Source organism: Ochotona princeps, chromosome 4 (assembly GCF_030435755.1).
Source record: "Ochotona princeps isolate mOchPri1 chromosome 4, mOchPri1.hap1, whole genome shotgun sequence".
Taxonomy (NCBI): domain Eukaryota; kingdom Metazoa; phylum Chordata; class Mammalia; order Lagomorpha; family Ochotonidae; genus Ochotona; species Ochotona princeps.
Window position 1 is genome coordinate 54,628,789 of NC_080835.1, and position 22,385 is coordinate 54,651,173.

At 56.8% G+C, this 22,385-nt stretch overlaps 1 protein-coding gene across 5 annotated transcripts in view; it reads right to left on the reverse strand.

Annotated features, from left to right (window-relative positions):
* Positions 1-22,385, reverse strand: part of GDPD5 (glycerophosphodiester phosphodiesterase domain containing 5) — a 69,992-nt gene that overhangs the window by 11,287 nt on the left and 36,320 nt on the right. For 3 of the 5 annotated variants that reach the window (XM_058663589.1, XM_058663590.1, XM_058663592.1), the window contains 6 exons: positions 9,961-10,064; positions 7,007-7,100; positions 6,456-6,515; positions 582-680; positions 383-476; positions 8-153 (listed from right to left, as the gene is read on the reverse strand). In XM_058663589.1, the coding sequence (XP_058519572.1) occupies positions 8-153; positions 383-476; positions 582-680; positions 6,456-6,515; positions 7,007-7,100; positions 9,961-10,064 (597 nt within the window). Of the gene's footprint in view, positions 1-7; positions 154-382; positions 477-581; positions 681-6,455; positions 6,516-7,006; positions 7,101-9,960; positions 10,065-15,601; positions 15,780-21,091; positions 21,185-22,385 lie in introns of all 5 variants that reach the window. The other 2 variants (XM_058663593.1, XM_058663594.1) reach the window with 2 other exon arrangements.

Genomic DNA, 22,385 nt, shown 5'->3' on the forward strand with positions numbered 1-22,385 from the left:
CACTCACCATGGGGGCCCCGCGGTGGCCGATGAGGGCGGGCTTGGGACCCAGGTCCTTTTTTTCCATGATGCAAGGAGAGGAGATGGCGAGAGGGGCCAGGTAGAGCAGGAAGACCACGGTGAAGAAAGTGCAGAGAATGGTCACCTGCGAGGCTGCAGACACAGGGCAGGCCACCTGCTGACCTGGTGGGTTCCTGCCTGCCCTAACCAGGAGGTCTGGCAGGGACAGACCTGACCCCACCTCCACCCGACCAGCACACTCAGTGAACAGGGAGGGCAGTGGGGAGGGGGCAGGGAAGGGGTCCTCTGTGAGCCAACTCAGGCAGCACTGGTGCTCCCAGGGGCTGGAGGGGCAGGCCCCCATCTGTCCAGTTATACTCACAGGCACGTTCTGCCCTGGCAAACAGTCCTGCCACAATCCAGGAGATGGCAGTGGTGGCGGCCAGGGCCCCCACGTGCAGGAAGGGTGCGGTGCCCTGCACAAGCAGAGGGGGACACCCTGTAGTTTCTATCTGCAGGCCCCTGAGGGTCCCTGCCCCTCCCTGGCCTTGGCCAGCACAGAGCCACATGGCCACACTCACTTGTAGGGAGATGAGCAGCACTTCCCACTCGTCCTCCCACAGCTGCGCCACAGTGGCCACGGCCACCACTGTGCAGGTCAGGATGACCACCAGCCCTATCTGGAAGGGGGGAGAGGCACCAGACAGTGGGTTAGAACAGGGGGGAGGGTCTCCAGTGCGATGGGAGAGGTAAGAGGGGATGGAATGTGTTGGCAGAGGGAGGGACCAGAGACAGTTGACGGGGTGGGGGGATGGGAGAAGAAAGCACAGCTAAGGAGGGAACACAGACAGTGAAAGAGGTAGGCGCAGGCCACTCCACGGCCCTGCCGGAGCCTCCCAGCCACCTCCTAAGCAAAATTCTGTCCTCAGGTAAGCGAGAGAGGAGCAAACGGCCTTAGCAGGCACCTGGAGCCAGGGCTTTGGTTAAGGTCCCGAGCTCAAGGCTTGCCTAGCCCAGCCCAGCCTCGGGGCCACCCTCCTGCAGCCTGTGCTGGAGAGGTCAGGTCACAGCTGTGCTGGAGCACAGGGCGTTGGAGCGGGGTGGTCATCTCCGGAGGGCAAAGCTCTCTGGGGATGAAGCAGAGACTGAGCTGCTGCCTCTGACACTGGAAGGCTGGTTAGAGTCCCAGCTGCTCTGCTTCTGATCCAGCTCCCTGCTAACATGCCTGGGAAGGCACAAATTCTTTGGTCCCTGTACCCACGCAGCTCCAGGTTTTGACCTGACCCAGTCCTGGCTGTTGTGACCATTTAGGCAATAAACCAGTTAATGGGAAAGTATTTTCTTATGATCTTTCTCCCTCCCTCCCTTCCTAACTCTCTCTGGCTCTGGTTTTCAAATGATTTTTAAAAATATGCTCAGGGGTCCAGTGCAATGACTGAGTAGCTAAATCCTCACCTTGCATGTGCCAGGATCCCATGTGGGTGGTAGTTCATGTCCCAGTGGTCCCATGTAATACCCAGCTCCCTGCTTGTGACCAAGGAAAGCAGCAGAGGACGGCCCAAAGCCTTGAGACCTTGTACCCATGTGGGAGACCCAGAAGAAGCTCCTGGCTCCTGGCTTTGGATTGGCTCAGCTCTGGCCATTGTGGCCACTTGGGGAGTGAATCAGCAAATGGAATATCTCTGAGCCTTCTCTGTAACTACCTTCCTTTTTTTTTTTCCTTTTGAGATTTACTTATTTTGCAGCAACTATCTCGGTGAATGGAGACTCTGGGATGGACTGTGTCAGCCAATGGACCTTGGAAAGATTTTCTCATCCTTGGATCAGTGAGATCAATAGCATTTCAGAACTGTTGAAACCAGTCGAGTGGAACCCTCGGAGCATGCTACTCATCAGGGACCCTGGGGTGATATCCAGTGGCTGTTTCCCACCCCTGTGTGGATACAGTTGGGAGACTGAGTGTGGCGTCTCCCCTTATTTCTCCCCTTCCCCAAGATACAGGAAGAAGGGGAAAATCTGGAAACAGTGGTCTCACCCGCTTTCCCCTAATCCTCGACCCTTCCCACCGTGATTAACTGTGTAAACATCAAAAATAAAAATAAAAAGATGTATTTACTTTTATTTGAAAGGCAGGTTTTTACAGGGAAGAGAGATAGAGGCCTCCTATCCACTGATTCATTCCCCAAATGGCTGTAAAAGCCGGAGCTGAGTTGATCCGAAGCTGGGAGCCAGGAGCTGCTTCCCAGCTGTGAGGTTTTGGAACTTCCTCTGCTGCATCAGAAGTGCAGCAGCCTGGACACCAGCCAGAACCAATATGAGATGTAGGTGCTTATTAGCAGAGGATTAGCCTGTTAGGCCACTGAACTGGCCCTGTAACTGTTCCTTTTTAATCTAAAATTAAAAAAAAAAAAAAAAAGGGCCCAGCGGCGTGGCCTAGCGGCTAAAGTCCTCGCCTTGAACGCCCCGGGATCCCATATGGGCGCCGGTTCTAATCCCAGCGGCTCCACTTCCCATCCAGCTCCCTGCTTGTGGCCTGGGAAAGCAGTTGAGGACAGCCCAAGGACTTGGGACCCTGCACCCGCGTGGGAGACCCGGAAGGAGGTTCCAGGTTCCTGGCTTTGGATTGGCTCAGCACCGGCTGTTGCGGCTCACTTGGGGAGTGAATCATTGGACGGAAGATCTTCCCCTCTGTCTCTCCTCTCTGTATATCTGACTTTGTAATAAAGATAAATAAATCTTAAAAAAAAAAAAAGCTCAGGTTTCTGGTTCCCCAGCCCTGCTCCCTCCTCCCCCCACCCCGCCCCACACACTGCCAGGCCTGCCCCTCCAGTGCCCAGGACATACTTCTGTGCTGCCACACTCAGACCCCCTGAAATTCCCCAGGAGGACCTGGCCTCCCTGCCTCTCCCAAGCCATTCTCCCCACATTCCTTTCTGCAGCTGCAAGGCCTTTGCTGGGGGCAGTGGGCCTGGAGAACCTCCAGTGACTAAGCCGGGCCCAGGGGGTGCTTGGGGCTGGGGAGGGCAGGGGCTGCCTCCTGTCCCTGCCAGGCAGCTGGGGTCCTAGGAACACACTCCTCAGCTGCCACCTCCAAACTGGCACCCGCACAGTGGTGCTGGTGGGAGACCACGAAGGTCTCTGAAGGGTCGTTTCTTGTACGCCTCAGAACAAATGCCGCTGGAAATACTGGCAATAAAGCTGATTCCTCATAACCCAACACAACTGAAAATGTCATTAGTGCTGGGCTTGGCGGGCAGCAGGCTTAATTGCTTTTTGCCTGGGGATTTCCCCTGCCCTCCCCAAACCTGGTGTCCTCAAGCACTGGTGACAGCACAGCCCATTTCCTTAAATCTGACCCTGAAGGCCAAGTCCCACCCCAAGAGCCTGGTGGAGACATCCTCCCTCTTGGGCCTGGGTTTTCTGTCGAGCTGGGGCTGTGGCTGGGGGAGGGGCACCGGATGCGCAGGTGCAGGCCTTCCCTGGATCTTGTTTGGATCCCTCCTTGAGGAAGGACGAGGGATAGGGGATGTGCCTGGCCTCTGGAGTGTCTGAAGATGTTCTTCACCAAGAAAATGTATGGGAACAAAGGAAGACCACAAAATAATTTGAAAAACAAAAAAAGACTTAAGTGCTTATAAAAGTGAAAACTTAACTGCTATAAATGATAGCCTAGAGATTTTCTTTTTCAGTCTTGGGGTAGGACAGACCTTTCTGACGGATGATGGATTAAAATACTTTGGGATTTTTTTTTTAATCCCTGTGGCAAAGTATAGGCAGAGTACAAATGATGACTAATAAACTGGGAAGAATCATCTGCACTCATGAACCAGGGACAGGGCTCAGTGCAGTAGCCTAGCAGCTAAAGTCCTTGCCTTGATTGAGCTGGGATCCCATATGGGTACCAGTTCTAATCCTGGCAGCCCAGCTTCTCATCCAGCTCCCTGCTTGTGGCCTGGGAAAGCAGTTGAGAATGGCTCAAAGCCTAGGGACCCTGCACCCATGTGGGAGACCTGGAAGAGGCTCTGGGCTTCTGGCTTTGGATCAACACAGCTCTGACCATTACAGTCACTTAGGGAGTGAATCAATGGATGGAAGATCTTCCTCTCTGTCTCTCCTCTTCTCTGTATATCTGACTTTGCAATAAAAACAAATAAATCTTAAAAATGAGCCAGGGACCAACATCCCAAACATATGAAGAGCTAAGAAGTCATGAACACAAGGCAGATCCATGGCAAGAGAGAGAGGTCTGGAGAGACAGAGATGAGAGAACAGTTGACTCACCCAGGAGATGCTGAACACAACCCATCACTTAAAACCAAGGAAGGTGATGAAGTCTCCCACCTGCGGTCCCAGCAACTCATATGGGCTCTGGTTCGAGTCCCAGCTTCTCCACTTCTGATCCAGCCCCCTGCTAATATGCCTGGGAAGGCTGCAGAGAACGGCCCAGGTGCTTGGGCCCCTGTCCCCTTGTGGACTGGCCAGTGTTGGCCATTGCAGCCATCTAAGGGAGTAAACCAGCAGATGGAAGATCCCTCTCTCTCCTCGTTCTCTGTAACTCTTTTAAAATAAATGAATGACTCTTGAAAACAAATACAAAGCCAAGGGGTGGCCTGTTCCCCAGGAGATGGGCACAAGTCAGGACATTGGCCAACAGCTCCTAGGCAAGGATGGCTGCACAGGTGGACTGGGAGCATGCACGGGGTGCTCCTAACTCCCCCCAAGGAGAAGAAGCAACTCCGAGAATTTCATTTAGGGTAAAACAGAGGATGTAAGTTACCGGTTGCATTGCCAGCAAAATGAGCAACGCATCGATTCTTAACCACTTTGCCAAGAAGCTGGGGACAATGGCGTGGTATCCTCGGGCTTGTGAACAAGGTATCAGGTAGTCAAGCAGGAACAGAAGCCAATGAGAAAGAACAAGCATCCCTGAGACTCTCGGGGTCAAATGACAAGGCTGGAATGAGGACAGAGAGCGAGGGTGTCCTGAAATGTGCCCTGTGGTCAGTTCTGCCCTGAGCTCCCTCCTGCCAGGATCTCCATGTGGGCGGTAGGAAGCGTGCCTGGCCCCTGGGCAGCAGGCAGCTGCGTAGCTGCCAGTATCTGACTCCCCATATGGATCCCCCCTCTGGCTGACTGCCTGTGCCACGCCACCAAGATCAAGCCATGGGACCTGACCTGCTGGGAGCTGGCTGGGGCCCCAGAAGGTGGCCACAGCGAGTGCCAGCCCCAGTGCCGAGCTGCCAGGTGGCACAGAGCTTTCAAATGTCAGCTTGGCAGCTGGGGGAAGGCAGGGCCTCCCGGAAGAGACTCCAAGGCAGAGACCAGCAGGAGAGAGGTAGGAAGTGACCCTGGGCTGCTGGCTGCTCCTCACTCCTTCCAGGCTCTGAGCCTACTTGATTACCCTGCCTCTGATGAACCGCCCCCCGTGCCATGCAGCCCAATCCCAGGTCCCCAGCCCCTCTTCTGCTTCCTGTTCCGCGTCTCCCCTCTGGCAGGAAGCACATTCTCCACTGCTTCAGACTCGCTCCTGGGAGCAATGGCTGTGGCAGAAGAGGTTTTAAGTGAGAATGACTTAGTCACATCAGCACTGTATTTAAAGGCTCATTTACTAGAAAGGCACAATGACACACAGAGAGGAGAAAGCTATCTACTACTTTGTTCCCCAAATGGCCACACAAGCTAGGATTGGGCCAGGTGAAAGGCAGGAGCCAGAGGGGTAAGAACTCCATCAAGATCTCCCATGGGATGGGAGGGACTTGGCTACCGGGATCATCACATGTCGCCACCCAAGGAGTGCACTAGCAGGGAGCAAGATTGGAAGCGGAGCAGCCCGGGCTTGAATCCGTGCTCTGATATGGATGTGGACATCCCTAGGGGCCGGTTAACCTGCTGGGTGGGCCACAAGGCCTGCGCCAACCTCAGGATCTTAGAAAGGGCTCACTGGAGCCAGCACAGTGGAGTGAGTTTAGCCATTACTTTGTGGGCTAGCCCCCTAGGTATTGGAGTGCAGGTTCAAATCTCAACTATACCACTTCTGGTCCAGCTCCCTGCTAACCTGTTTGGGAAGGCAGCAGAGGTTGACTTAAGCACTTGGCCCCAGATGCCCCTCTGGAAGGCCAGGATGGAGTTCCTGGCTCCTGGTTTCAGGCTAGAATGGCCTGCCTGTTACTGCCATCTCCCAGAGCAGCCATAGGCCTGAATCCTGAACTTTCCATACCTGAACTTGGAGACCCCTGGCAAGATCCTTAACTTCTCTATATGTCAGTCTTTCTGACTGCAAAATGGGATGATCACAGTCCCCTACATCTGTCGGGTTGCTAAGAGGGCTGAGAGAGGAGGCGCAGACCTGGGCCACAACTCTTGAACACATCACAGTCACAGCCAGGAGACCAGGAGAGGGCTGACTCGTCCAGGCCACTCCTTTCCCCCTCCCAGCTCCAAGCAGGTGCCCTTACCTTGTGCAACCAGTGTAGGTTCATCTGCTGCCCCACGGCGATGTGACATAGTGCCAGGACCTGAGGAGGGCGCCAAACAGGGACAGTCAGGCCTCCTCCAGGGCTCTGCGTGCCCTTCTCCCCACTGTTGCTGCCCCAGGCCCAGGCAAGGTGGAGTTAGCAGCCCTCCCCACAGGTAATGGAACACCCTATCCAGCCTCTTCCAGCTGCTCCTGCAGTACTTGGGCTACCTAGTTAATTTCCCAAATGCTTGGGGATCTCCAAATCCCAGGATTGTGAAAGAGCCCTGAGCCCTGGCCTTCCCTTGGGAACCCTAGATCCACAGGGAGGAGCAGAACCCTGGGGAGAGGAAGAGGAAGTCGGCGGTGGCCTTGGCTGCTGGAACGGCCCCTGCTGGATCCCAGGAAGAGGAAGGTGACTGACATAAGCACAAAGACCTCCAACCCACCTGAGAAGACCCAGGCCTCAGCGTGCAGAGCCCAGGGTGGGCATCTGGGGCCAGCCAGGCAGCCACTCACCGCCGCTTCCCTAGTCAGCCCAACCCCTCATACCAGGAGACCTGCGATGTACGTGAAGGCGGTGGCTGTGGTCACAAGGATGGGCACAGACCAATCGCTCCAGTAGCCCATGCGATTGTAGAGGTACCTGTCAGGAGAAGGGATAGGGTCAGGACCAGTATGGCCTTAGCCCTCGCGCTTCCCCCAGACCCGTGTGCTTGTCCACAGCAAAGGTGGGATCCCCACCCCTCACTGGTGCACACCAGGGGCAGTGGAAGGGGTGTGGGCTTGGTGGAGGGACACGCACTGGTTCATATCCCCACACTGCCTCTCGTAGGACCTTGTGGAGGTTGCCAGCTTCATGGAGCCTGAGATGTCCTCAACTGGGACGTTCAGTTTAATGTCAAGGTGAAAGCTTGACAATACAGGATCTCGGGGCCAGTATTGTGCAAGTTAAGTCACTGTTTATGATGCCAACATTCCACACTGGAGCACTGGTTCGAACCTTGGCTGCTCCACTTCCCAACCATCTCCCTGCTTATGCACCTGGGAAGCCAGTGGAGGATGGTGCAAGTGCTTGGGGACCCTGTACCCACACAGGAGTACCAGATGGAGTCTCGGGTTCCTGGCTTTGGCCTGGCCCAGCCCCAGCCATTGTAGCCATGCGAGGATTCAGTGAATGGAAGATTTCTGTCACTCTTCTTTAAAAAAAAAAGGGGGGGGCAATTTGGGGAAGACCTGTGGCATAGAAAGTGGCACCTGACCTCTCTGAGGCTCTACATGTTCCCTGGATGAGAGCATTAGGAGACCACCTTCACCCTGTGAGTGGTGGGAGGGAAGGCGAGGCACCCATTCGCGGAGTACTCGGCAGACTGTGGACCCTCCTAATGCAGCACTGACTGATTGGGCACAAACACCCAGCAGCATGAGTCAGTAACAGCTCAGCTCTGGGGGTTTTCATGGCATCCGTGTACCACACACAGCCAGCCCGCTGTGGATGGAGCTTCTGACTTCCATGCACTCACACCTGCATGTACACTAGTCCAGGAATGGCAGCTGCATGTACAGAGGCCTGCATTTCCCATGGCTTCTGTAGGACAATGGTGGGCTCAGAGGAAAGGGACTACCAGGGAGCTGAAGGGGGTTAGAAGGAAGAGGGAGGGAAAGAGCATCCATCCTCTGGTTCACTCCCTCAATGATCTCAACACCCAGAGCTGAGCTGATCTGAAGCCAGGAGCTTCATCCAGGTCTCCATGTGGGTGGCAGGGGCACAAGCACTTGGGCCATCCTCCAGTGCTTTTCCAAGGCCATTAGGAGGGAGCTGGATCAGAAATGGAGCAGCCAGAACACGAATCAATGAATCCCGTATGGGATTCCAGAGTCATGGGCAGTGGTTTTACTCACTGCTCCGTAGCGCCAGGCCTAGAGAAGGTACTCCTTAAAGCTCCTGACAGACTCAGCTTTGTTGCTCTCCAGAGACACTGAAACACGTATACCCATTCCCTGCAGCTGGGAAGGCAGGCTCACAGCAACTCACTCTAAGCGGTGAAGGAAGCTAGTCTGTGCTGGGCAGTGTGAGCCACTGCTATCTTGGGTCTCAACTGGGGGCACCTGCTCTTCCCTTAACCTCACTGTCAGAGACTGGAGAAGCTCACTGTATCCCTCCTCTTACTGTGCAGCTGGAGAAACTGAGGCCCAAGGAGGGGCAGGGCTTGCTCCTTGCAACCATTCCCGAAAGATGCTCAGGTCCCACAGACAGGTGTGGCCACCTTGGGCAGGGATCTGCCTAGCATGACGACAATCCTGCTGGCCCCTCCTCAGCCTCCTGGTGGCCACGTGGCCCTCCACCACAGGAGCCCCCTGAGAGATTCTCCTGAACCGCAGTACGGAGCCCCAGAGCCTGGAGGCAGGAAACAGGGCTGCAGGCCCTGGGCATGCCGGAGTTCCTCTGGATGGGTGGGACCCCCCTCCTCTGCTGAGTCTGCCAGCAGGGGCAGCTTGCTCTGAGCAGGCACATGAGTTCCTGGGCATGATGCAGTGGGCTGTGCCTGCCTCTTCCTGGGTGCCTTCAGAAGGCCCACGTCACTTAACCCCTGTGTCCCATGGTCTGCTATGTCTGGTCTGTCTGTTTCTGGCACTAACTGGTCTTATGGCCTGGGTCTCAGTCGCCCTATCAGTTCATGATCAGGACTAACCCCACGAGCCTCCAGTTTAACAGAACTGTCTGGCATCCGCCATCGGGAGGTCAGCCCAGAGTGCACCCCACTTCCTCTCACTGGTGTCTGAGCCTCGGACACCTGCAAAGATGAGTAATCGACTTGTGGCATTTAAGGAAGGCCAGAGGCCAATCCCTGGGGCTCCAGCTCATCTTTCCAAGGCGGGGGGACATGTTTTTTGCTGTGCTCATTGGTGCTGGGGCTCAGTTGGACACCCCATCCCTACCTGGTCCCAAGAACAGAGTGGTCATGTTATCAGTGAATCTTAGAACTGCGACCTGCCAAGCCTAGCAGCTCGGGAGCCCTGATTCCAACACAGGCCGCAGCCCTCCCACTTAGGGGAGGGGCGCTGAGCCCCACCTCCCTGTGCCCACCTCTCACTTTGTCCTCAGGGACCTGATGAGGTAAGAGCCACCACCGCATCTCACAGGAGTCAGAGGGCCCCAGGACTTGCTCCTGGCCTCACCCACCATTGCTTCTGACCCAAAGGAAGAACTAGCACTGAACGGGGAGTCGGGAGGGGGCTTGAGCCTCAATTCTGCCTCCAACCGGCCATGTGACCCCGGACCTTGGTGTCTGAATCTGTCACGTGGGCTCCTCCTCCAGGAAGCCTTCCCTAAACCCCCAGTGGGGACCCAGTCAAGGCACAGCTCTCTTCATTTGCCTACCAGCCTGTGATGTCCTTCCCACCCACACCCATTCCTCCATTCATTCCTTCAGCCTGCCTGCAGCCACATGCTGAGTTGCTGGCAGGGCCCCCTGTCCTGACCCCCATCCCCACCCCGCACTCACCAGTTGAACTCGTCATAGTCGTTGTGGACCTCCCACCAAAAGTAGAGCCAAGTGAGCGTGAGGCCAAAGGTGAAGGTGAGCAGCAGGAACCACAGGCGCTCCCACTGGAGGAGCAAGCAGGATCAGGAGAGGGTCAAGTCAGCCTGAGGCTACTCAGGACCATGCAGGTCCCTGCCTGCCACATGCAACCCATCCCTGCCCCCTCCTGGCCCTTGTGGGCTCCTGAAGCTTAAGAGCCCCAAGAGCCCCAATTCACAAGACAGCAGGGTCTGGGCCCATCCCAGGGCCGAGTTCATCTTGCAGCAGCCTCAGGCCTCCCAGCGCTGGTGAAGGTCCCCAGAAGCAGAGTTCACTTCCACCCAAAGCTCTGCCACGGCCCCGAGGTGCAAATGGCAGCCCTCACTGGCTGCACCCTCACATCTGCCCAAGAAGTGGGTGCTGGCCTTCCCAACCTCTGCCCAGAGGACTGTAGGGGCCAGACGACTTTGCCCCCTCGGGGCCAGACCAGGTCAGCCCTGTGTGTCCAGCTAGGTGGGAGGGATGAGGCCAAAGTCTGCAGGCGCTTCCGCAGAGCCCTCCCAGCATCCTCCCTGCTTTCAAGAGTCCCCTTATCTTGGAGGCACAGCATGTTAGCAGCTACATCCTGCATCCTGAGAAAGTGCTGAGGTGGCCAGAACAAATCAACAGACTTAGGGGGAGTCAGGCCCACCCTGTCCTCCAGCTCTGCAGTAGGGCCCATCTCCCCTTTGCCTGCCCACCCTCCCTTCCCCTGCCCCTGCACAGCGCCGTGAGTCAGGCGCTAAACAATCACAGGTTAATCTCTTCACAGCCCCACTCTGTTTAGCCAGAATTTACCCCCTGCCTCCCCCCGCTCTACCCACCCAAGGGGCTGGTAACCCCAGAACAGTCAGGCCCATCTGGGGGTGTAGCTCCCTGCAGTTGAGCCACACCAGCACCTTCTCCTGGCCAGCACCCCTGAATTTGGCTTTGCTCCCAGCAGCACGCCTGCCTAGGGTACAGTTGGCGGGTCAAAGGCTGGCTTGAACACCCAGGTCTCCCACAGGGTGCCCATGTCCCCAGTCTGACCTCTCTCTGGTCACACTGTGCCCCAGCTCCTGCTGTCCAGGCCCCATAGCACACACATAAACATGCAGCCCCAATCCCGCACAGGCTGATCTCTGCCCTCCAAGGGCCACCATGTCCACACTGTGCCAGGCACCCAACTCACTTCTGCTGCTTTCCCAAGTAAGCTCTTTCCTGCCAGGGCTTTGGACAAGCCTCCTTACCCGGTCTCCCACTCCCCTCTGACCCCCAGCATCAGCATAGCATGCCAGCTCCTGCCCATCAGGCAGAGTCCACTCCTACAGCCTTCCTGTCCTCTGGGGTGAACCTCTCTTCTCAGCCCCTGCACCTGCCCCAGCCGCAGTGCAGATGTCATGGCTCTGCAACTGTTACTCTTCCCTCTGCTGGGAAGGATTTGGTAAGAAAATATCAGATGAGCAAAGATCCTGAGATTCCACTCAGAGTTTAGCACTCCCAGTCCTCCCAGGAGCGCTGGGTCTTCCATGCCTGGACCAATGGGGCTGGTGGCCATTTGTCCAACTCCATGGGGCCTGAGACAGGGTCCTGGGGCAAAAATTGACCTGGGTTTGAGAAGGCAGGCAATGCTGCTGCAGGTGCTGGAAAGATGACCTGTGCAGGTGCAATGCAGGACCAGGTGCAGTGCTGGGTAGGGGTGGGGTGAGTACTGGGTGAGAATGAGGAGCTGCAGGCCAAGCCTGGGAAACATCCTGTCAGGGGGCCGGGAGGGGCAAGGTCTGATCAGCCAGGTGGTGGCAGGGCCTGAAACGCCAGGGATCTGGGAGTCCCATGATTAGCCCCCCGCATGGGCTGGGAGTCCTAGTGATTAAAGCCCCATGGGCTGGAAGGTGATGTGGGTGAAAAGGCCTTAGCTGCAAGGGTCACTCCTGAAACAATCAGAGGAAAAGACTGGACGGCAGGGGCTGGAAAATGGGGGGAAGGGGGACTGGCAGAGGAAGCAGCCTACAGAGCAGCTGAGCTGATAAGGAGGCTGCAGATGGCACTCAGGACCCAGCGTACCACATGGGAGCCAGGCCTGAGCCCTCCACCCCGGCAGCCTGTGTGGCTCCATCCCTAAGATGGGCGCATAGCAGGGTCCACTGTCCCAGCCACAGCCACATTGAGAGGAAGAGGGCTGAGACCTTAGCCCACCCACCTGGCCTTCCATGTGCCACATCAGCAGTGGCTACGTAGGGTCTTTGCGCCTGTCACACAGAAGGGCCACCGAGGACTGTGCCTGGGGCCACAGCAGGCAGCCCCGCACATGGCCACATAGCCAGTTCCAGAAGAGATGCTCTGCTGTCTGCAGGTGGCAATCGGAGTGCCGGGGAGGGGGCTGATGGGCACAAAAGGCTCCATGTGGGCAAGTGGAGGTGGGCCAGAAAGCCATCACGCAGGAGTAGGGACACCATGGTGCTCCAGGGTCTGGCCTGGAGCTACTGTGAGAGGCTACTCTCGCCCTCTGCTACCAGGTCTAGCCCAGCCCCTGCGATTCCTGTCATCCTCTCCTGGGCTAGACCCTGGCTCCCTCAGGAAGCTCTCCCTGCAAGCCCTGAAAGGCTCCTCCCGGTACCTGTACAGACTTTTGGTCCTGGTTCTGCCCCCTGGGTAAGTTTACATGGTACTCTGAGCTTGGATTTGCATACCTGTGACGCACTGTGACATGCATATGGCAACTCCTGCCTGGGAGGAGATGCTGTTCAATGAATGAATAAACTGCAGGTAGCGCACAATGGGGCAGCTAAAGGTATGTTTCACAGGGTCAGGGACTCCATCAAAGCAGGAATGGCTGAGGTGTCTCTGATTCCCCTGGCCAGCATGGGAGCAAGGAACAAAAGGACCAGCGGGAGAGAGTGGGAGGTGGGCGGCAGGGAACACCATCCAATCCCCAGGTTCTCAGGCCAGGGGCCCCCTGGAGCCCAGTGGAAGGAGTTTTCCCTGATACTCAGGCCCTCCCCACCCTGGTCAGAGCCCTGGTAGCTGTAAGGGACCAGGATGAAGGCTGGGTCAGCAGGCCCCAGCAGGCCTAGGCCCTGGAAGTAGTATGCCACGGGAGTCTGCATAAACAAGCAAGCAAACAGGAGAGTGGCCAGGGACAGAGATGGGCACCAGCTCTGGATGGGAAGGGAAACCCCAGCCCTGTTCCTGGGGCAAAGAAGCTGCGGGGGGTGCAGCTGTGGTGCAGCCTTCAGAGAACACCACTCTGGGGGCTATAGGTGTTCAGCCCCACCCACTCCCTAGCTCCCCTCATGCCCGCCACCTGTGTGTGCAAAGGGCTGCAAGACAGTGGGGGTTCAGACGACACAGGAAGTACAGGCACCAACACTGCAGCCCCAGATCAGAGTGTATAGCTTGTTCCCCTACCCTCCCCCACCACTAGGGACCCCTGTGGGGTTTAGAGCAGCCCCTAGCACCTATAGATAGCACTGGAGCCTGGACCCCATGGCCCCAGGCAGGTGCTGCCAGCCCACCCTGACAACTTCAGAACCACGGGTCTCAGGGCCAGAGCTGAGATGTCCACCTGCTGTTTCTTTGCTCACTCCTCCTCTGCCCCCAGCCTTGCTGGGGCTGGCATCGGGGCAGGCTGGGCTCAGGAGTTTCATGACACTGTGTCTGAATCCCAGAGGCCACTGCTAAATGATGACCTTGGTGGGGTGGGGAGGACACTGAATCTCTTAGAGCCCCAGCTTCCTGCTCAGCAGACAGGGCTGCGATCCGGGCCTCTCACGTGCAGAATGCCTAGCCACAGCCAGCCAGGCAGGATGAATCACTTCCCTTTGGCTACCCCTCCTTGAGGTTGGTGCTGAAGCTGGCCTCCACCCACTGCTACCCAGCGGCCAGCTTACTTTGCAGGGACCACACAGAGTAAGTTAGGTAAGTGGCTGCAGGGTTAAGTGACCAAGGTCAGGGGAAGGCACTCAGCTGGGGGGTTTAACCCGGGGCCCTGCTGCCCACAGGCCACGTGGCAGGGGGCCGAGCTCCCCATAAACCTCAGCTTCCCCCACTGTTGGCAGTGATGACATCATCTCAGCTCGTGGAGGCCTGCCAGGCCCCAGCACACTCACAGATGTATGCTACGTCGCCAAGCCCACCGTGGCTCCTGTAATTATCATTTGGCGTCTGACAGCCCTTTAATTACATGATGACAGCGAGGAGCAAGTCTTCCCTGCCTCCCACCCCTGCTCCACACCAAACTCAGCTCCTGCCTGATTGTGTGGTGCCTCCTGCCTGATGTGGGCACCATGGTCAGCTCCCCTCACACCAAGTCAAGCCTGGCTCTGCAGGCTGTGGTCCCAGAGGCCAGCATGACATGCGGGGCGGGGGGGGGGGGGGCAGTGGTGGCAGATAGAAGATGATGGATGGAAGGCACCCACAACCCAACCACCTGACCCCCTCATAGCTTCCAGGAAGCAGGGCCCTCCAAGGCAAAGGAAGGGACAATGGGTGGGCTTCTCCATTTCTTGGCTCCATCTCATGTTGCAAAGCAGGTGGTACCATGGGGAAACAGAGGCAATGGAGACAGGGTGGAGAACCAGCAGGAGGGTCATAAACCTAAGGGAGGAGCCAGAACTCACGCTCAAGTCTGAGGCCTCCAGCATCCTCAGCTGCCTCACGGCAACAAGCAGAGGGATGTGTAACTATCCCAACCTGCCAGCGGAGGAAACAGGCTCAGAGGGGCAGGACCTTGTTCAAGGTCACAGGCAGGGCCAGTGCAGAGTTCTTTTCCATTACTGAGCCCCCTGACTGAGTAGCTCAGGCAACCCAAGGCCTGGGAATGAGCATGGGGCTAATGCTCATGAAGAGAAGTGCAGGTTCTACGGTCTGCCATGGAGTGCAAGTGCCAGAGCCGAGCCTCCTCAGAGGCTCACATGGAGCAGTGGAGAGCACAGACCAGGTGCACATGGAGGATATGGCAGTCTATCGGAACCTGCAGAGGATACCTGGCACCACAACAGAGGGCAGAACAAATCAATCAACTACCCCAGCCATATGTTGGCAGTGAAAAACTGGGCAAACAGAGACTCTAAGATGGACTATGTCAATCAGTGGATTTTGCAACGACTTCATCGTGCTTGGAATGGCGATATTGGCAGCAATTCATAACTGTTGAACTACCAAAACCACTTGAGCAAGACCCTCGGAGCATGCCCCACATCGGGGACCTGGGGTGGGTGGGAGGCTGGGTGGGACTTCTCCCTTTACCTCCCCCTTCACCCCAGATACAGAAAAAAAGAGAATGTGGAAATAGTCTTACCCACTTTCCTGTAGCCCTTGAACCTTTGTGCCCTAATTAACCACGTAAACATTGTCAAAAATAAATAATTAAAAAATAATGCATTTTAACAGTAGCTAGAAAGGATTTTGAGTGTTTCCAACTGAAACAAATTACAAATATTTCAAAAAAAAAAAAGGAAAAAGAGCTACTGGGGTACTCAGACGCCAGAACCCCTGCCCCCCACCTTCCTGTACTGTGTGCTGTAGGAAGAGGGGGTGGGCTGGTGGGCTTCCTGGAGGAAGGGATGCAAAGTAGAGAGACATTGTGGACTCGCTGGGAACTCACACCCAGATGGCAAGAGACGGAAGGTGTTTGGCCATAGAGCAGGGCAAGCTTTGTTGGGAGGAAAGAGGGGAGATTGATTTATCTTCTTGTGGGCTTATGAAAGCTTCCTCTGTGTAACCGCTATACATATTGTTCTATTTTTATGTCTGCCTTTGGTCTTATGTGAGAGGAAAGAGGCCTGAGAACAGAGAAATAAGCATGATTTGATATAGAGGAGTTTTGGTTTCATGCGGTACCCTGCAGCCTGGGATCCCCCATTCCGCTGCAGCCCCAAAAATCTGGTTGTGGAAACATGCCCCAGGCCGCCTTTGCTCTCTACCCCCTCCCAAGCTGCTTGCATTTTCTTAATTAATGTGTGCTTTCCAAATGGGAGGGAAAATGTAAAAATGGGGGAGAAAAAAAGAAAAAAGAAAAGACCTCAGCTTCGCCTGGCATTTATTGTGGTGTGAGAGGCAGGGTTCTAATTTTATACGCACCACATGGAAGTGTCAGCTGGCCTGAGGCCACATGTGACTCTTGTGCTAACTCAGAGCCAGCTCACCACACAGTGTGGTTCCCAGATGTACACGCACGTGTTTCTAGGCTTTCCTGTCGTCCCAAGGTGGGCCACTGCCGGCTGCATGCTGGCTCAGCCTGGCATGGCCCCTCCCTGTGTGGCCAAGCCCTGCCCCTAGTGCTTCTCCAGACCCCGAGCCTGGGAGGAAAGATGCAGAGGTTCCTGTCAGCTTGAGTCTGCCCACCTGCAGGCCACATCTCAGGCCCAACGCCAGTGGTCCTCCCATCGTCTGTCCTTGGCTCCCTGGTCAAGTTCCTAATGGGGAAGGTTTAGGACATGGCAACTGGAAAGGGTGAGGGGAGATGGGCAGGACCTAGTGGTAGGATTATCCTGGCCCTGGCCCAGGAGCTCTGGGTGGGGTGGTGAGGGCACAGCCTGGGAGGTTTGTGATGGGATGCGTCTGAGCATTAGGGCCAGGCAGGGAGAGACATTAGAAGCCCCACCCACAGCCAGCTTCTGCCAGCCTTGCTTCTGCCGAGGTGCACGCCCAGCACCTCATTAGGATCAAGAAGGAAGTCAGGCCCAGCCTGGAGCTCCTTACTTCTCTTTGCACAACCCTGAGGTTGCATTAACCCCTGGGGACACAAGGCAGAAGGGCTGAGGGTCCTCCAGCTGGCCAAGGCTGGGTACCAAGCTTGGGTGAGGGGATGGGTGGGGACATCCCTAGTCCTCAGGGAACACTCTGCCAACTCCTGCATCACCCCACTCCCTAAACAGATGCCCCAGTGTCATCCCTAAGAGCTGAGCCGTTTCCCATGTGGGGTGGCATGGCCAGGCCAGGTGCCCTCCACGCTGTCTGGAGAAGTGCTGGCCAGGAGGCAGGGGGTCTAGCTATTGTGAGAAGAGCTGAGGCTCTGCAGGCCCCCACTCTCCTGCGGGTTGGGTGACATCATCCCCTATTTTCCTGTCCTCATGGCAACCCTGAAAGAGGTGTTTTCATCTCTGCCGCTGCCGGAGATGGGAAAAACAAAGCTCAGAGGGTTCCTCTCTCCCCCCAGCAGGGTCTCCTTCCTGCAACGAATGCATTCACGCAAAAAGGAATGACCCGACCCAGAAAGTTTGCCGGGAATGAGCCTCGTCCACCGGTCACAGCAGGGGTCACCTATGCAGCACACAGGCGGCACATCACATCTATATCCAGGGAGTGAGGGGAACCCTCATCCCTTTAACCCACAAGCAAGCAGGGGCTCAGAGAGGGGACCTGGGCTTTGCTTGGGGTCACTTCCTCAGGCACAGAGCCAGCTATTGCAAAGTTCAAGCTCTGAACTTGCAGGGATGCCTGGCTGTGACTGGTCGGGAGTCCATCATACCCTGAACCCATCTCGAAGGCTGCTTCCTCTAGGAGGCCCACAATGACTCTGCAGCAGGGCTCCTGCTCTCCAAGCCCTGCAAACCCTGGATGATTGACAGGACAGGAGGTGGAACACCTGCCTCTTGCCCACCTGAGGGTGGCTAGGGAGCTGCCATGGACTGTTAGCATCCTCCCCTGGCAGCCACAGCCAGGGACCCAGGCAGCAGCACCAAAAATGCAGTGTGCGGGCCCAGCTTGGTAGCCTAGTAGCTAAAGCTCTTGCATCCACTGGGATCCCATATGGGAACTGGTTCTAATCCTGCTGGCTCCACTTTGCATCCAGCTCCCTGCTTGTGGCCTGGGAAAGCAGTTGAGGACAGCCCAAAACCTTGAGACCCTGCACCCATGTGGGAGGCCCAGAAGAGGCTCCTGGCTCTGGCTTCAAATTGGCTCAGCTCTGGCCATTGTGGTCACTTGGGGAGTGAATCATCAGATGGAAGATCTTCCTGTGTCTCTCCTCCTCTGTATATCTGACTTTGCAATAAAAATAAAATATTTTTAAAAAAAGAAGAATGCAGTGTGCATCAGCCCACAAACACATGCTTGCACTGCTACACTGCTACGTGCAGACCACCCAATGCCCTGGAGCTCGGCGGTGGTCCTCTCCCTCCCACCACAGCAGGAGGACCTACGTGGGGGTCCTCTCCCTCCAACCACAGCAGGCGGAGTCCCTAAGCAGCTCCCTCACTGACTTAACCCCAATCCCTCCATCATCCTCCCCGCTGCACACTTGACCAGCAGGGCCCGATGGCTTCTGGGGACCCACAACCCATGCCCTGCCCTGCAAACACTGCTGAGTCCAGTGGGAGAACATTGTGACCCATGAGGCCAGCACGGAGCCAGACAGGTGGGAGCCCTGGAGAGGGGCTAAAAGAAGAGCTGCTGCTGGGCACATTCACAATGAGTCTTATTAGAGGCTAGGAGGAGAGTGTGTGCGCTCCAGGAAGAACCACGAGGCTGATGGCGGGGTGGGAGGAAGTAGAGATGCGGGGATGTGAAAGGCAGGTAAGGTGGGCTGGGTCTCCCTACAGTGGGTGACTTCCTGCCATTGCTCACCCTGGCCCCTCCTAGGCATGGAGGAGCTTCTCTTGTCACCCGCTCCAGCTTGACCTCCTCCAGCCACCCAGGGGCGATTCAGGGAGCTGTGGACCCAGAGGCACCTGCCTCCCTCAGTTGCATCTAACCTCACAGGGTCACCAAGGATGAAGTGCAGAGGTTCCTCAGCAGGGCGCCTCCTCAGGGCCACACCCTCCACACCCACACACCTGGGCTCCAGAGGGCTGTGTGATTTTCAGTTCCCAAACCCAAAGCCCAGACAGGTCCCCGTGTCCAGAACATTTCTCTTCTGTGGTGAGGCGGGCTTAGCTCAGGTGCAGCTTGCCTAGCCCCTGGTGGTCTGTCTGCTTTCCTCACCATCCTGGAAGCCCTTCAAGTGAGGTTGAAGGGAGAACGGGTGCGCTATACCTGTGACCCCTGGACCCAGAGCAAGTATGGAGCTGTCATTTGTACACAGAACCTCATGCCTCCAGGACAAGCCTGCTTTCTGCGGCACAGGGCAGAGGGCCCAGGCCTGGAGGCGGAGCAGGAGGTGGGGCGGGCTAGAAGAAAGCCCCGACATCTGGCTCTGTAAGGCAGAGGGCAAACATTAAAATGATGACAGCCCTTCTGAGGCTGACGGCTGCAGAAGTGCAAGGTAACTGTCTGTCTTCCCCCACCAAGGTCTGGCTGGGAAGTTCCACAAGCTGTCTGACCTAGATCCCTCTCGCTGTTGGGGTGGGAATGGGAGGGTTGGTTTCAACCCGGTGTTGCCTCCTGGAGACACGGTCTTCAGAGGGGTCCATGGGGACAGCTTCTGTACTACCAGGGCCTTCGTGGGTAGCACTGGAGTAGTGAGTCACAGACAATGAGCAATTAATTAGCTCAGGTTATAAAAAGCTCCACTTCCCCTGCCTGCTGCTGCAGTTGCCTCCACCACCCAGGCCCAGGGGCTGCAGAATGGGCCCCTTCCCTCTCAGAGTCTGGCTTCCTGTGACCTATTCTGGGGGTGTGGGAATGTGAGCTAAGGCCTGGGAGAACAGGGGGTAGTATCTGGCTGGTGGGCAGGAAGGAGGTGGCCTGGATGGACAAGAAGGGGGAGTGCTCCTTCCTGAGTGCTCCAGGCCCCTCCAAGCCCACCCTAGCATCCTCTCGGTTCCGTAGAAAGCTCCTAAGTGGAGAAACACTGAGTTCCTAGCCTGGCATTTGAGGACCTCTCCCTGATGCCCCTGGTCCAGTTCTCATCCTCCTCCAAAGGGAGCTGTCCAGCCCCCCACCCCCACCCTGTTCCAGGGTACCCTCTTTTCTTTTTTTTTTTTTTTTTAATATTTATTTTTATTGGAAAGTCAGATATGTAGAGAAGGACAGACAGCATGATCTTCTGGCAGCTGATTCACTCCCCAAGCGAACTGGAGCTGCGCCAATCCAAAGCCAGGAGCTCGGAGCCCCTTCCGGGTCTCCCACGTGAGTGCAGCGTCCCAAGGATTTGGGCCATCCTCGACTGCTTTCCCAGGCTACAAACAGGGAGCTGGATGGGAAGCAGAGTAGCTGGGATTAGAACTAGCAGCTACGTGTCATCCCAGCACATGCAAGGCGAGGACTTTAGCCTATAGGCTACCACACTGGACCCGGAGCATCCTGTTTTGAACACACAGTACATCTTTCTTGGCCCGTGACCCCCGCACCCCCACCGTCCTCCTGAGGCTTGTGCTGAACATCTGTCTCTGGCTCCCTGTCTGATGGCTCCTGGTCTTGATTTCTCCTTCCACATAATGGGCACACAATTCACTTCGGCCCATAGTAACCAGTGCTTAAGAGTGGACAAGGGTAATACACGGTCAGTGTTTGCTCCTGCACATGGTGGGTGCTCCATGGCTGTTCCTGTCCTCTTCACGCCACAGCCCAAGGACAAGAAAAAGCCGTTTCTGTGACTCAGCCATCTGTCATTCAGTCAGCTGTCCTGTTGCACAGATGAGGCCCAGAGAGAGAGAAGTGCAGGTGGGACAGAGCAGAGTTGGGGCACGGCCCTTAGTGGGCCCCATATACCCCCTTGCAGAGAAGTACCTCCTCCAGTGCTGAGCATGAAGAAGCTCCCTCCCTCAGGGCTGTCCTCATGGCACCCTTCCTGGGCACCAGCAGATCACTGCTTCCCTCTGTCAGGCCCAGCTGTGGTGGCAGGGGAGGGGGGACTGGGCAGAGGAAGCAGAAGAGGATGAGGGCAAGGAGCCCAGGAAGTGGGAGGAGGGGCATGACGTCAGCTGCAAGTCCTGGCACCCAAGGTAAGCTCACCTCCTCTGTGGGCAGGCGCTGCAGCAACAGCCCATCCCCTGCTCACCAGCCTGGCTACTCCTGCTCTTGCTGCCCCATCAGCCTGGGCCCCAAACCTGGCGTGGCAGGCCTGGGCGCTTGCAGGGCTGCCATAGCTGCAGTTCTGGGCCAGCCCCTGTCCCCCAGCTTGGGCTGTGAGCTGCCATATCTCTTCCGGCCTCTGGTGCACGGCAGGCTTTCCTCCAGTGGCTACCCCATGGCAAAAGGCTTAGTCCTTCACCTTCTCTACACCTCCATATCCCTCCTGGGGCCTCAGCTGAGCCTGGTCCTGCAGACTGGGATAACCAAGGTCACACACAATCCTTGTTGGTTCCTGTGTGCACATGAGGAATTTCCAGGCTGTGGGGAGGAGCACGGACAGATGACTATCTGTACACACTGACCACGCGGAAGGGTCAGTCCCAGCCCAGCTCCTACCTTTTCAGACGAGGTGCGGGCCTGCTGCTTGCCCCCTGCCCCTCCGGGGAGCGAAACAGAGGGGGCCTGAAACCCTGAAGTCACTTACCCACAAGCCCCTCCCATTTCAGAAGAGGAGAGCGGGCCAAGGAATGACATCTGCCAATGCACACCTGATCCTGCTGGCACCTTCCACCTCCCACTCTTGCCCTGACAGGTCGGGGAGCCACCAGGCCACTGAGCCCATCAGCTCACTAGATGTCAGAGCCAAACCTGCCCCACCATGAGGAAGTCCTGCACCCATGTTGGAGGAGAAGGTACAATACCCAGGATGTTGCTGGAAGTGCTGCCAAGGGGGCTAGGGGCTCCAGTCCCCGCACTGCCAGGGCCTGCCTGCTCTGTAGCCTTAGGTGGGCACGGCCTGCCTCTCTCCCAGTTCCCAGTGCATAACTTGGGCTTGCTCAATGCCAGCACTGCCGGGCAGGCAGGTGGGCGGACAAGCTTCCTGGACCTCCCCATCCCGGGCGCCCAGCCTGAGAGCCGCTGGGCCTCTGGGCGCCACTGACCTCTTTGTTCAGAGCAGCAGGAGGGAGGAGCCAAAGCGTTTCTCCAGGCAGCAAAGCTCTTAGATAAACACCGAGTAGGAATTGGGTTCCTTCAGAGAGGAAACCAGATCCGCTGGCTGACAGCACCCGGGGGACAGGGGAGCTGCCTCTGGGGGAGGCCTCTTTATCCGTTTCAGCACCTGCTGCTAGCTTCACAGGGCCGGGAGCTCAGGTGACCAGGCCTGGGCACCAGCCCATGGCCAGTCATGCTGTGCTAGGCTCTAGGCTCCAGGGGTGATGGGACTCACCTCTCCCAACCTCTCCTCCAGCCCCGCCCAGCTGCCCACTGCCTGCCTTGGAGCAGCCCAGCCTCCAATGCTGCCAGAGTAGAGTTAGCAACAGCTCTGTCGCTGCCTTGCCCACCTGGCCAGCTAGATCAAGGAATGAATGACCACAGGCCCATTTCTCAGAGCGCTACACAGTTGCAGAAGGGTCATGCCTCTGCCAAGAGTCACACAGTAGTCAGAGCCAAGACATGCCCCCAATAGACCACCACCCTTGGGCTGCCACCCT